At 37.2% G+C, this 12,627-nt stretch overlaps 1 protein-coding gene across 1 annotated transcript; it reads left to right on the top strand.

The window, feature by feature from the left end:
• Positions 1 to 351: 351 nt before the first annotated feature.
• On the top strand, positions 352 to 12,331 carry CPSF2 (cleavage and polyadenylation specific factor 2, 100kDa). The gene is made up of 14 exons (XM_010016417.1): positions 352 to 540; positions 1,602 to 1,761; positions 1,850 to 1,955; positions 3,498 to 3,627; positions 3,963 to 4,078; positions 4,714 to 4,901; positions 5,309 to 5,599; positions 7,298 to 7,398; positions 7,732 to 7,932; positions 8,563 to 8,715; positions 9,315 to 9,540; positions 10,386 to 10,685; positions 11,631 to 11,765; positions 11,871 to 12,331. Exons 1-14 carry the CDS (start codon positions 392 to 394, stop codon positions 11,961 to 11,963), a joined length of 2,349 nt encoding a protein of 782 aa, XP_010014719.1. The 5' UTR covers positions 352 to 391; the 3' UTR covers positions 11,964 to 12,331.
• The last annotated feature ends 296 nt before the right edge of the window (positions 12,332 to 12,627 follow it).

Genomic DNA, 12,627 nt, shown 5'->3' with positions numbered 1-12,627 from the left:
GCCGTGCGGAGCCCCCGGCCCCCCCCCGTGCTGGATTCCAGCTCGGGCTGGGCCCCCCCTCGGACAGTCTTGAGGGGACGCAACCTTTGATGCGCCGTGTCCAGGTGCTCCTGTCCGGCCCTCGGCGGGGAGCTGCTACTGTTAACTGTGCTGTTCTGAGTGATCCTTTTTATTATAATAGTAAAAATATCCTCTTTCTAATAACAAAACACCTACAACGATCAAGTTAATATCCGAGGCTTAATTAGTATTCAGTAGCTGTTACCGTGCGTGTTCTGAGAAATGAATGAAGTTAGGTCTAAATAGACTTTTGCTTTGGCTTAGGCAATGAAACGTTTTCTTCCCCCATTCAGATTAGTTTTGTTGGAGATTAAACACCTGGGAGAGGAAAATGACATCGATTATCAAGTTGACTACACTTTCAGGAGTGCAAGAAGAATCTGCCCTTTGCTATCTGTTGCAAGTAGATGAATTTCGTTTTCTTTTGGACTGTGGCTGGGATGAAAACTTTTCTATGGATATTATTGATTCTCTAAAAAAGTAAGTTCAGTTCATACACTCTTTATTTTTTATTTTTTTTTAAATGAGTCTGAAAAGTTTTTGAAGTATCATGCAATGGTATGTGTATGGTGATGTATTTCCAAAGCAAGTAGCTTTGATGCAAGCATTGATTGCAAGGTTAGGGCTGAACCATGGTAATTCCTGGAAGAAACTAAGCTTCGTGATGTATTTTCATAGATACGCTTTCTTAGCGTGGACACACTTGTAGTGTTTGATGTCTTAACTAAGAATTATTATGTACTTTAGGATAATTTATAAATTTTTCTTGAGTCTTATCTGTGAAGTAATCAGATAAAATCCCTTATTTAGTAACAGCCATTGAGAAGAATGTGTGCCCCAGTTACAGTGTGAGGGAAGAAAAAGCTTTCAGCCCTACTTGTATTTTCACTTGTTGCATATGGTTTATGCCCTTAAGTTTTTCAATTATGCTAGGTAGTAAGCTTTTAGTCTGATTTTTATTTTGTGCAACACTTTGCAAGGAAAAAATTCTCTATTTTTAAATTAATAACACCCCCCGACACACAAATTTGTGTGCCCTTTCTCCTAAATTATGTTTTTGACTTTTATGTTTTTAAAGAAATATGTTTTGATTTTATCCTTTTCAATTTAAGTATTGTTGTGTCTTTGGCCCTGTGGGCTTTTCTCATCAGAAGAAAAGCTGTAGTCTGTTTTGGGTTTTAGGTGTATGAACAGTTTGTAGCATGTCTGCAGTGGTAATATTTTTCACCCCTCAGTTAATGCACTTTCTGAGGTCTTACATTAAGGTCTTTGTAATGAAGAATTTGATGTGAAATGTATGTCTTCCAGACCTTGAAACCATGTTTTCAAAATTCACTTGCAGTTTTTAGTACTTGAACATTTGGAAATATCTGTAACTTTTAAATGGTGATTTTTAAAAACTTTGTTCTGAACTTGGAAGGATTTATGTTTTCTTGTTTGACCTTCAGGCTGTGTATGTATTCTCAAAACAGCTGTAATAGGGAGTATGTAACACTGTACAGAACTCTTTTTCACCAACTTCTGTTGTCCTCTTTTTGTAGACATGTACACCAAGTTGATGCTGTTCTTCTTTCTCATCCTGACCCTCTACACCTTGGTGCGCTTCCATATGCAGTTGGAAAAATGGGGTTGAATTGTGCCATTTATGCAACTATTCCTGTTTATAAAATGGGGCAGATGTTCATGTATGATCTCTACCAGGTATGTTTAAGTTGATACTTTCATATGCAACATCTGTATGTTAGAGTGCTCAGGTTCTTGAATGCTCCATACTTCTTATTTGTTTTAGTCCCGCCATAATACCGAAGATTTCACACTCTTTACATTGGATGATGTAGATGCAGCCTTTGATAAGATACAACAGCTGAAGTTTTCTCAGATTGTGAACTTGAAAGGTAAAGTTGTTGCCCAAATTTCACTAAATAACTTTTAATGACTGTTAATGTCTTTCACTAAGAGTTAAAGTGTCTTTTTCTTTTTTCTTTTTTTTAAAAAGGGAGTAAGTTTTGACATGTTGTGCATTTTGCGGGGCTGATATCAGTAGCCTTTTATCAGCTTATATCAGCTGAACATTTACCTCAGTAATTGTGCATGGAAATGGGTAGAATTTCCACTTAATGAGGAGGAGGTCATGCCAAAGCATATTTAGACATTTTTTTCTCTTTGTTTTTCTAACTCTTCCTGCTATTGTCTCTCAAAAGCATGTACTCATGCCTAGTGGTAGATAGCTCAGAACTCTTCAATAACTAGTAACACAAAGGAGAGCTTTCTAGAGAATGAATAAGTTGCAGAGAGTAAGTTACAGCATGTGGATGACTTAAAAGAGGGGGTCTTCACTGGCTCTCTGTGATACTCAGTGTTGGTTATTGCTGGGAACTGTGGCATCCAGAGGATCAGCAGCTTCTCACTCTTGTTTAATTCAAAGATTGGAACGAATCGGAAACCCTGTTCTTGAATAGATGCATACAAGCTAGCCACCAGCAGCTTGTCTCAGATGCAATATCTCCCACTTCCTGAATGCTGCTTGCCAAAATACTTGCACTGTAATTTGGAAAACAGAAATAGGATGCCGTTCTTGAAAGGCTGCTGACCCTTTTTCAAGATACGTGTAGCAAGGCTATGTTTGTGCTGCCAGCTTTTACATCTTAGAAGTAGTTTTAGTGAACCACTTTTTCTAGGTTGTTTCTTAAAAAACCTGCTTTTTCATATTTAATGTAAGTGATTTGAAAAGACTCGATGGATGCATCTAAGAAGATAATGTATGTTTTAATTATTATTGAAGCTGTGCACTTCCGTTCAAGTTAGTGGCATACAGTGAAGTCAGTGAGTTATGGTCATGAGTGGTCTCATTTTACTCTGACAAAAATACAGGTTAACAGCAACATCAAGGAGCAGCAATGCATTAAAAAAGGCATCAGGTACTGAAAAGATCCATCATCCCTGACTGAGCACATGAACACTTTTCCCGGTTTGTTTGATTTGCATATTTGTCAATCTGAAAAATTTCCCAGTTTGTATAATGTGTATGTGTTTTTGTAATTACTTAGGCAGCCAGTGATAAAGTAAGCGTCTTGTGTTGCCCTAGAGAGGGGTCTGTTTTGCACAAGAGTACCTGCTTTCATGTGGTATTTTTGTTACGTAATTTACTGTTGTTTAGGTCTACAGTTAGAGCAGCTCCTAGTGCCTCTCAGTATCAGTGGGGGAAAGAAGTGATCTTCACTTTAGTTTCTTTTTCTAGAGGCTGAATAGAAGTGTACTGCAAAAAATTTTGAAGTTACTGGCTAGATGGGAAGGACAGATATGTTACTGAATTTTTCATACTTCATTTGACTTTTTTCCCCCAGTAATAATTTTGGCCTGCAGTTGTTCAGAGTTGCTCACTTCTTCAGAGTAATGGATGTTAATACATGTATCTAAAATATTGAAAACTTCTGCAGGCAAAGGACATGGTTTGTCAATCACGCCATTGCCAGCTGGACACATGATAGGAGGCACAATCTGGAAGATTGTCAAGGATGGAGAGGAAGAAATTGTTTATGCAGTTGATTTCAACCACAAGAGGGAGATGTAAGTTTAACATAGCAATATGTATTAGAAGTTGTGTTAGATGTACGTCATTTAGTGTATGATAAGCAGGTATGGTAGTAGCAGTGCCTTTCTGGCTCTGAGAGCACTAATTTTACTTGTATTCAGATTAATCAGTTAGAAACAAGCATTAACTCTGGGTTTCTTTATTCCACTCAATTTTATTTGTTTGTAAGATGGAAGTGGGAAACATTCCGCTCCTGAGGGGTTTAATTTCTGTACATGCAGGTATCTGGAAGCTAGCTGCCTTATTTTTTTTTTTTTTTTTCTTATAAAACAGAAATGCAAAAAAGTGAGATTTTGCATTTTTTCCACAGTCATCTGAATGGATGTTCCTTGGAAATGTTGAGCAGGCCTTCATTGCTTATTACAGATTCATTTAATGCTACTTATGTACAACCCAGGAGGAAGCAAAGGGATGAACAGCTACTGAGTATGTATTGTGTTTGGGCTTGAAAACAGCAGTAATGTGATTCGTTTGCTACTGTCAGTTGTTTTTCTGTGAGAAATTCTTCAGCATCCAAACTAAGAACCTTTATTAAAATGTAACAAATTTTGAATTGCTCTTTTCTGGTCATACTGATCCTTTGGGTTTAAACATTTTCCTGAAAACAGTGAAATATACTTGAAAACAGTGTATTTCACCCAGTATCTAACTTATTAACTAATCTCTTAAGGGATTTTTAAATGACCTTTCTCAGCACGTTCTTATTATAAAAATTGTTTTGGTTTTGTTTGGTTGGTTTTGGGGTTTTTTTGTTTGTTTGTTTGTTTTTCGGGGTGGTGGTGGTGTTACTTTTGTTTGCCTTTTCTTTTTCTTTTCTTTTCTTTTCTTTTTTTTTTTGTATCAAGACAGTGAGATCTTCAGAGCTACCAAGAAAACTCCAGTTCCCTTTAATGTTGGTGGAAACGTAGCTTTGGATCTCTTTTGAAGATTAATTTACTTCTGTGTTCAGTATGCTTTGATTATGATTGCTAGTGGATATAACAAACGAAAACAAGCTGCACACATTCTAATTTTGCTTCAAAGTACAAGTAGGCTTTTGTTTTGTTTTTAATTCTTCTTAGCTAATGTTTTGGAGACATTGCGAGGTGATGGGAATGTGTTAATAGCGGTGGATACAGCAGGCAGAGTTCTGGAGCTTGCTCAACTCCTTGATCAGATCTGGAGAACGAAGGATGCAGGATTAGGAGTCTACTCCCTGGCACTTCTGAATAATGTCAGCTACAATGTAGTGGAGTTTTCTAAATCACAGGTTTGTTCTGATTTTAAAATGCAGTTATGATGAGGGTAATGAAACATGTATACAAAAACTTTTTTAACACTAAAGGATGAGTAAATACTGGGTGTCGTCCTCCTTCTGTAGTGCATGTTTGTGTCTCAGATCTTTTGACGAAGTTAACACAGAGTGCAGCCATGGCTATGAGCATGTTTCTTAATACTCATTTTTGTTTTTATCACAATACTAATTAGCATAGTTTATAACTTTAAGAAGAGGACTTGAATTACTTCTGTGTTGTTTATGCTCAGCATTATTTCTACACTTGCCAAGAGGCATGTTTCAAGTACATATTCAAGTACATCCTGTACTTCCTATCAGGTTTGTACCTTATTGTAGAACTTGTATTCTTATAACTAACTTCCTCTTAATGCATATTTTAGGTTGAATGGATGAGTGACAAGTTGATGAGGTGCTTTGAAGACAAGAGAAACAACCCTTTTCAGTTCCGCCATCTCTCCTTATGTCATAGTCTGTCTGATCTGGCACGAGTGCCGAGTCCAAAAGTTGTTCTTGCCAGTCAGCCTGACTTAGAGTGTGGGTTTTCTAGAGATCTTTTCATTCAGTGGTGCCAGGATTCCAAAAACTCTATAATTTTAACTTACCGCACTACACCTGGAACATTAGCACGATTCCTGATTGATAATCCTTCTGAGAAAATTATAGATATTGAGGTAAGTGGTGTCTGTATATCTCAGTGATTTTAGTGTGGGCCGTCTGAGGGACTTTGAGCAAAACTGAACTTAGTTTCTGTTTTGACCTACTGAAAACACTTCTAGTGGCAGAGGGAAATCTGAAATCAGTATGTTGCATGCTTAACCAATTGTGGATAGACTTGGGTAAAAATAGGTCTCATACTAGGAACAGCAAAATGCTCTTTGGTGGTGTGACAAAACTTCATAGAGATGCGCATGAAGTTACTTTTAAATTTTTATCTTTAGAAAACACTCTGGCTTTGTTATAATAGAAGAAATTCTGCTTGCTATTGACACAATATAAGATGGGTTATTCTTGGCGGAAAATCATAGAATTATTTAGGTTGGAAAAGACCTCCAAGATTGAGTCCAACCATAAACCCACACGGGCTTCCGCACCCCATGTAGCCACCAGCCTGCAGCTCCCCAGCTGCCCTCTTCAAAATAAGATTCAGTTTTTTAGTCAGAGTTGCAACCCATAGCCCTTCTGATTGCTATTACACCATGAAGTTGCACATATACCAGCTCCTCTACCCTGGCAGGATCTGGCCACTTGTTGAAAAAAGAGGTCAGATCCTCAGCTGGCTATAGATCATGTGAGCAGCACTAACTTTAATGTGGGATGTCGTAGTCCAGCACAATTTCTGGCTTACTACTTTTCCAGGGAAAAAATAAAAATTATAATTGGGGGGGAAAATGTCCCTGACCATTTTTATATTCCATTTCCTACTCTAGTTTTGGATGAGGGAAGAATCAAGTCAAATCGTAATATATCCCCTCCCTGAATTGGAAAGATAAGTGAAAATTAGGAATTAGGACACACTTAATTGTTACTCCTGCTTTAACATTATTATCAGTAATTTACATACCTGTGTGTACTTCTCTTGGTGTAAACATTGTCAGTTTGGGGGGGTCCCTTGTGATCACCATGGTAATTTCAATCCTGATGATGCAGCTTTGATTTAGTTTTAGGTTGGGTTGGAAGCATTGAATTACAGTATTAGACTATTACTAGGATTCAGTGACCTGAACTCTGATTTGGTTTTCAGAGAACAAAAAATAACATCTACTATTATTTTGCCTGCTAGTATGACTTTACCAGGTTCTTCGGTTTGATGAGGCTAGACTTAGATTAGATATTAGGAAGAAGTTCTTTACTGTGAGGCCCTGGCACAGGTTGCTCAGAGAAGTTGTGGCTGCCCCATCCCTGGTAGTGTTAAAGGCCAGGTTGAATGGGGCTTTGAGCAGCCTGGTCTAGTGGAAGGTGTCCCTGCCCATGGCAGGGGGGGGGAACTAGATGATCTTTGAGGTCCTTTTCAACCTATGATTCTGTGGTGTTAGTGATACAAAAAATAAACACTGCTCATCTCAAAGTATGTGCATTCCCTTGTTGGGGAGAGATTTCCTGAAGATGTTTTAAGAAATTTTTGTAAAGCTGATTGATTTTAATACTTCTAGAAATGCTTTTCTGTTAAAGTAGAATCTACTAATAGGTAGCATTATCATGATTTTGCCATACCAAGGTGCCACACATTCACATAATCTTGTGTTGTATGTGACGTGTGAGTTGTACTTGCCCTGGGTACTTAAATATGAATATTCTTGTCAGCAGTGTGTAGGAAAGGTAATAAAGTCATGTCAGCTACTCACAATAATACTAATTTTAATCCTGTGCAGTTGAGGAAACGTGTCAAGTTGGAAGGAAAAGAACTTGAAGAATACCTAGAGAAGGAGAAACTAAAGAAAGAAGCAGCTAAGAAGTTAGAACAATCTAAAGAGTAAGTATACTGGCTGGTTTTGTATTTGCTGTTATGGTCAGAGCTGATATTTCTGTGTGAACATTCAGCTGGTCAACCGTTTACAGGGGTAAATGAAAAACATAGTTTTGATAGACTTGTCTGAAGGCACAGAGGAATTGGGAGTAGGTATCTTTAATCTGTTAGGTGTTACAATAGACCTGTTTCATTTGCCCTTTGACTGTGAGCGCTTTCTCAGATACAGAAACTGCTCTTGTCCTTTGTTAGTGTTAAGTCAACTGTTATTTTCCAGTCAGAGTGTTTAATTAAACCTGAATGAAAAAAAATGCTAGTTTTCTTGGAATGTCATTTTAGGGCAGATATCGATTCTAGCGATGAGAGTGATGCTGAAGAGGATATTGATCAGCCAACTGTACATAAGACTAAACATGATTTGATGATGAAAGGTGAAGGTAGCCGGAAAGGAAGCTTCTTCAAGCAGGCAAAGAAGTCTTATCCAATGTTTCCAGCCCCTGAAGAAAGAATTAAATGGGATGAATATGGCGAGATTATCAAGTATGTGGTGGGAATGCATACTGACATGTAGTAGCTATGAAATACTTCAAAAATAGAAGTAATAAAAATGACAGTTTTGTCTCTTTTGCACTACTCTTGCATGCTCTTTCAAACACCGTTAGGACTGTTTGCACTAAGTCTCACAGGAAGCTTACGATAGGTTTGAAGCTGCAGAGTCCTGATCCTTGGCTTGTGTTCACACCTGTTTGGATGTGTTTCTACTCCAGGTTTTTTTTTTTTTTCTATCTTGAGATAGAAAGTTTTGTTTTGTTTTGTTTTTTAACTTGACTATTTTTCTGCTTTAAATTATACATAATTTTGACAAATTTATAATAATAGGAAAGAATATTGTTAATCCTAGAAAAATCTGGTGAGTTTTGTTCTTTCTGTGTAAGGAATACTTGCTAGAAAACCTCAGTTCTGCAGGATTTCCCAAGATACCAAGGTTCTTTTTAGATAGGAAGGTGATATTTTCCAAATGAGCTCTGTTCAAATATGGAAATACTGAAGGCAATTGTTGGCAAGAAAAATTATAAAACATCTGAGAAGTAGTAGTAAGCATTATTACATCATGTAGTGCTTTGGTTTCACTGTAAGACTGTTAAAAGCAAAATACCTTTCATTCTTTAGACCTGAGGATTTTCTAGTTCCAGAACTTCAAGCAACAGAAGAAGAAAAAAGCAAATTAGAATCTGGTTTGACAAATGGAGAAGAGCCTATGGACCAGGATTTATCAGATGTTCCTACCAAATGTATTTCTGCTACAGAATCTATGGAAATTAAGTGAGTGACTTTGTTGTTCTTGTCAGTTCTGCTGGAATGGTGGCATGGATATGGTGCAAATTGGGTAAAAGGCTAGTTTGGAATTCAGGAAGTGGGAAAGGGCTTGCTGTTTGGTTTGATTTGTTGCTTTGGTTTTGATGTGCCTCCTCCCCCTATCCCCCAAGTTAAGTTAGTTTTTTTACTAGTCTTTCGTGGGGCATGTTGCAGAGTTTAATGGTTCCCCTCTCTTAAGAAATTCGGAGTTTGTTCCCTGTCTGATGGAGAGAAGTGAAAGAGGAAGAACAAACATTAGTATATTAGTATAAATACTCAAATGTTCATTTATCATATTTTTAAATCTGAACTTACTCAAATTTGCTTATGTTTTGGGTAACTATGTGAGTGAATTTTGAGAATTGATAGTGTTAAATGCACATACATGTTGGTATTTGACAATTCTGTATTTTACTGATTGATAATATATCTTGTACTGACAGCTTTTGCTGATGTAGAATAATTTTGAGATATATTCCGTTTTTAAATGAAATATTTTTGAGCATTTGAAGGTTTAGTCTTTTAAACTAAAGAACAATGTTCTTGTGCTTTTTAATTGAAACTAGAGCCAGAGTTACATATATTGACTATGAAGGACGCTCAGATGGCGACTCAATTAAAAAAATTATTAACCAAATGAAACCAAGACAACTGATCATTGTCCATGGACCACCTGAGGCCAGTCAGGACCTTGCAGAATGTTGCAGAGCTTTTGGTGGAAAAGATATTAAAGTTTATATGCCAAAACTACATGAAACTGTAGATGCAACCAGTGAAACTCACATTTACCAGGTAAGGTAGTGGAATCTGTTAGTTGTGTAACTACTAGCTTTAGTTTGTTTTTTCTATTTGAAGCTTTCTGAACAGATGAAGTGCGCTTGAGACATTGATTTAGAAAATAATAGATACAAGTGGGGCATCAGAATCCCAGTGTCTTTTTATTGGGCTGTGCTGCAGATGGATAGTTGTAGTATCCTGCATACAGCTTCATTCTGCTATGGGGATCGTGCACAATCTCATGTGAATAACAATTTTTGGGAGTAGGGCTTTATTTAATGGATTAAGGTCCTGGAATGCACCAGAGTAATCAGGGTAAGGTAATGTTTTGGTCAGTTTAGAATCTGATGTTTATGACATCCCTTCTTAAAGTAAAATATTAATTGCTTTCTTCTGGAGGGTTGAAATTTGGAACTGCTGTTCAATAACCTAAATGTACCTATAGAAACTTTCCTTACATATTCTCCAGCCAACTGAGGAACTTCTTGGCCACAAAAAAGATTTCTGATGTTTTAAAGGAATTGATTGCTCTTGCTTTACGTTTAACTCAAGTTTGCAGTCATATAGGTTGTTTAAAGGTATTGATCTTCACTGCTTTTGAGTAACCACATGAGGGTTATACAAATTATATTCTGCAAGTATAGATCATCTTGCATTGCTGATGCCAGTTCCTTCCTTTACTGCCACAAAAGAGTATGAACCAAACCTGTGTGGAGAGACAGTGAAAGGAAAACTACCTTTTTTTTGTGTGTGTGTTTTGGGGTTTTTTGTTTGTTTGTTTTGTTTTGTTTTAAAGCTTGAAATAAGAATTCTGTGTTTTCCATCAAACTAATAGTTCTTTTTAATTTTGTGCAACCCAGGTCAGATTAAAAGATTCTCTTGTCAGCTCCCTTCAGTTCTGTAAAGCCAAGGATGCTGAGTTGGCTTGGATAGATGGTGTTCTGGACATGCGCGTTTCAAAAGTGGATACTGGAGTTATTTTGGAAGAAGGGGAGCTGAGGGAAGATGAAGACTTGGAGATGCAAGTGGATGTGCCTTCTTCAGATTCTAGTGTCATTGCACAACAGAAGGCCATGAAAAGCCTCTTTGGTGATGATGACAAGGAGATGTGTGAGGAGAGTGAGATCATTCCTACTTTGGAACCTCTGCCACCCCATGAGGTACAGAAGTTATGCTGATTTGGGCTTCTTTTTTGGAGAGCTTGGTATTCATTTGACTTTTTCTAGTGCCTAGAGGTTGATTCTGTAATCTTACTCAAATGAAAGCCTAACTAAAACTGGATTTTCATGTTTGGTTTTCTCTCTGTTAAACCTGGTACTGTTCTTTGTTCGTAACAGTGTGTAGCATACAGTACTATCTATTTATGAAGATAAGATTTTAATTAGCATTTTTTGTATTTGTAGTTAGTACTTGCAGATTTGGAAATTGGCCTTTAGTCACTCTTGGATTTCATTGTTTTGTTGATGCTATGGAAAATACTTCATGTACTTGAGATACAGATCTTTTGAAATTCTTATGTCTCCTCTAGTAGTGATTTGAGGCTTCTATAAATTTATCTTTACTCTTCAAGTACTTTGCATGTGAGTAGATAGTATTTTTATCTTTTCATTGAATGATTACAATGCCTTCTAATCCTAGAATTGCTTTTTAAGATACTCTTGCATAGTCCTAAATGTAGTCTGTTCTAGGAGCTAGATAAATGAAGAGACAACTCTAAAGTCCGTTCAGATTCATGACAACTATCATAGAAGTATGTACTGATAAGCAGTACAGCTTACTGCAGCTCTGTCCCTGGCATAACATGGCTTGGAAGAGGGATCTTCAGTGACAAGTGACAGCTTTCCCTTTGTCTTCAATATGTGAGCAGAGAAAGAAACCATTTCTTTTTTTTTTTTTTTTTTTTTTGCTTTTACCTGATGCATAACTTCTGAGGCTTTCCTAGCCTGGAGATGTCTTGCTGCAGGTGAACAGAAATAGAACCAATCTTCTCATTTGTAGTCCTGTAGTCAGGGCCACACTGCTGCCAACACAATGATGATGAGATCTTGGGAAAAATGGGAGGTATTTGGTAGCAGAAGTGTTAATTGTGTGCGTGTTGTTTAAAGGTTCTTGGACATCAGTCTGTGTTTATGAATGAGCCAAGGCTGTCTGACTTCAAGCAAGTTCTCTTGCGAGAAGGTATTCAAGCTGAATTTGTAGGAGGAGTGCTTGTGTGCAACAACCTGGTGGCTGTTCGTAGGGTAGGTGTTCTGTGTATTAAACTCTTTGGTAAATAATATTCTAAATTACACTAACGAGAAACTCAATTTTAAAAGTAATACATTGAAACATGTCTTTTGTTTCAGACTGAAACAGGACGCATTGGATTGGAAGGCTGTCTCTGTCAAGACTTCTATAGGATAAGAGACCTTTTATACGAGCAATACGCTATTGTCTAAGGAAAGTGCTGCGAAGATGGTTTTTACTTGAACTTTTAAAGACAGTGGGGGACTTCTCCCAGTGTTGACTTTTTGTAGTTTTCTAATTTATACAGGTGAAACCTAATTACTAAAGAACAATTAACTACCCTGAACATGTAAATAACTGCTACTTGTCATTCTTCATAAATCTGTTGGTACATTCCATGTTGTTGACTTTTAAACTGTTGCTGTCTCACACATAAGATGCTGTAAATGAGTTTATGATTGAGTCCTTCTCAGGAAAGGTTCAAATTGTCGGAATGTGTTTTGGTTTCATAGATTCCCTGCCAAAGAATACAAAATACAGCAAAGTCGTTCTTCTGTCCTAAAATAAGATTAGATGGGGAACCATGGGTTGCTTTGATTTTGTTGTTCTTGGTTCTTGTGTGGTTGGGGGTTTTGGTTTGGTTTGGTTTTCTTTTGGTTGGGTTTTTTTAATAACTCTGATTTAGCAGGACAGTCAAGTGTCATTTGTTCTGTTCGATTAAATGGAGGTTAGCTAAAGTACGTTTTTAATAGCCATTTAAAGCTAGACTTGTCTAACTTTCTCCCAGTGTTAATCTGACTGCATCTTGGTGTTGCATTTACTCTGTCTTACTGATTTTGCCAGAACAGCATTTCATATTCTATATCAAAAAACTTA

The sequence above is a fragment of the Nestor notabilis genome, unplaced genomic scaffold (genome assembly GCF_000696875.1).
Source record: "Nestor notabilis isolate BGI_N333 unplaced genomic scaffold, ASM69687v1 scaffold13926, whole genome shotgun sequence".
NCBI lineage: Eukaryota > Metazoa > Chordata > Aves > Psittaciformes > Psittacidae > Nestor > Nestor notabilis.
Note: the sequence above shows the minus strand (reverse complement) of the source record. Positions and strands in the feature narration are given on the sequence as shown.

What these genes read in the sequence shown, in the direction of transcription:
- CPSF2 (XM_010016417.1), top strand. Translation starts at nt 392, where the DNA reads ATGACATCGATTATCAAGTTGACTACACTTTCAGGAGTGCAAGAAGAA. An exon ending in TGGAGTTTTCTAAATCACAG is followed by an intron (nt 4,902 to 5,308) that starts GTTTGTTCTGAT and finishes TGCATATTTTAG; the next exon opens with GTTGAATGGATGAGTGACAA. An exon ending in AGAAAATTATAGATATTGAG is followed by an intron (nt 5,600 to 7,297) that starts GTAAGTGGTGTC and finishes AATCCTGTGCAG; the next exon opens with TTGAGGAAACGTGTCAAGTT.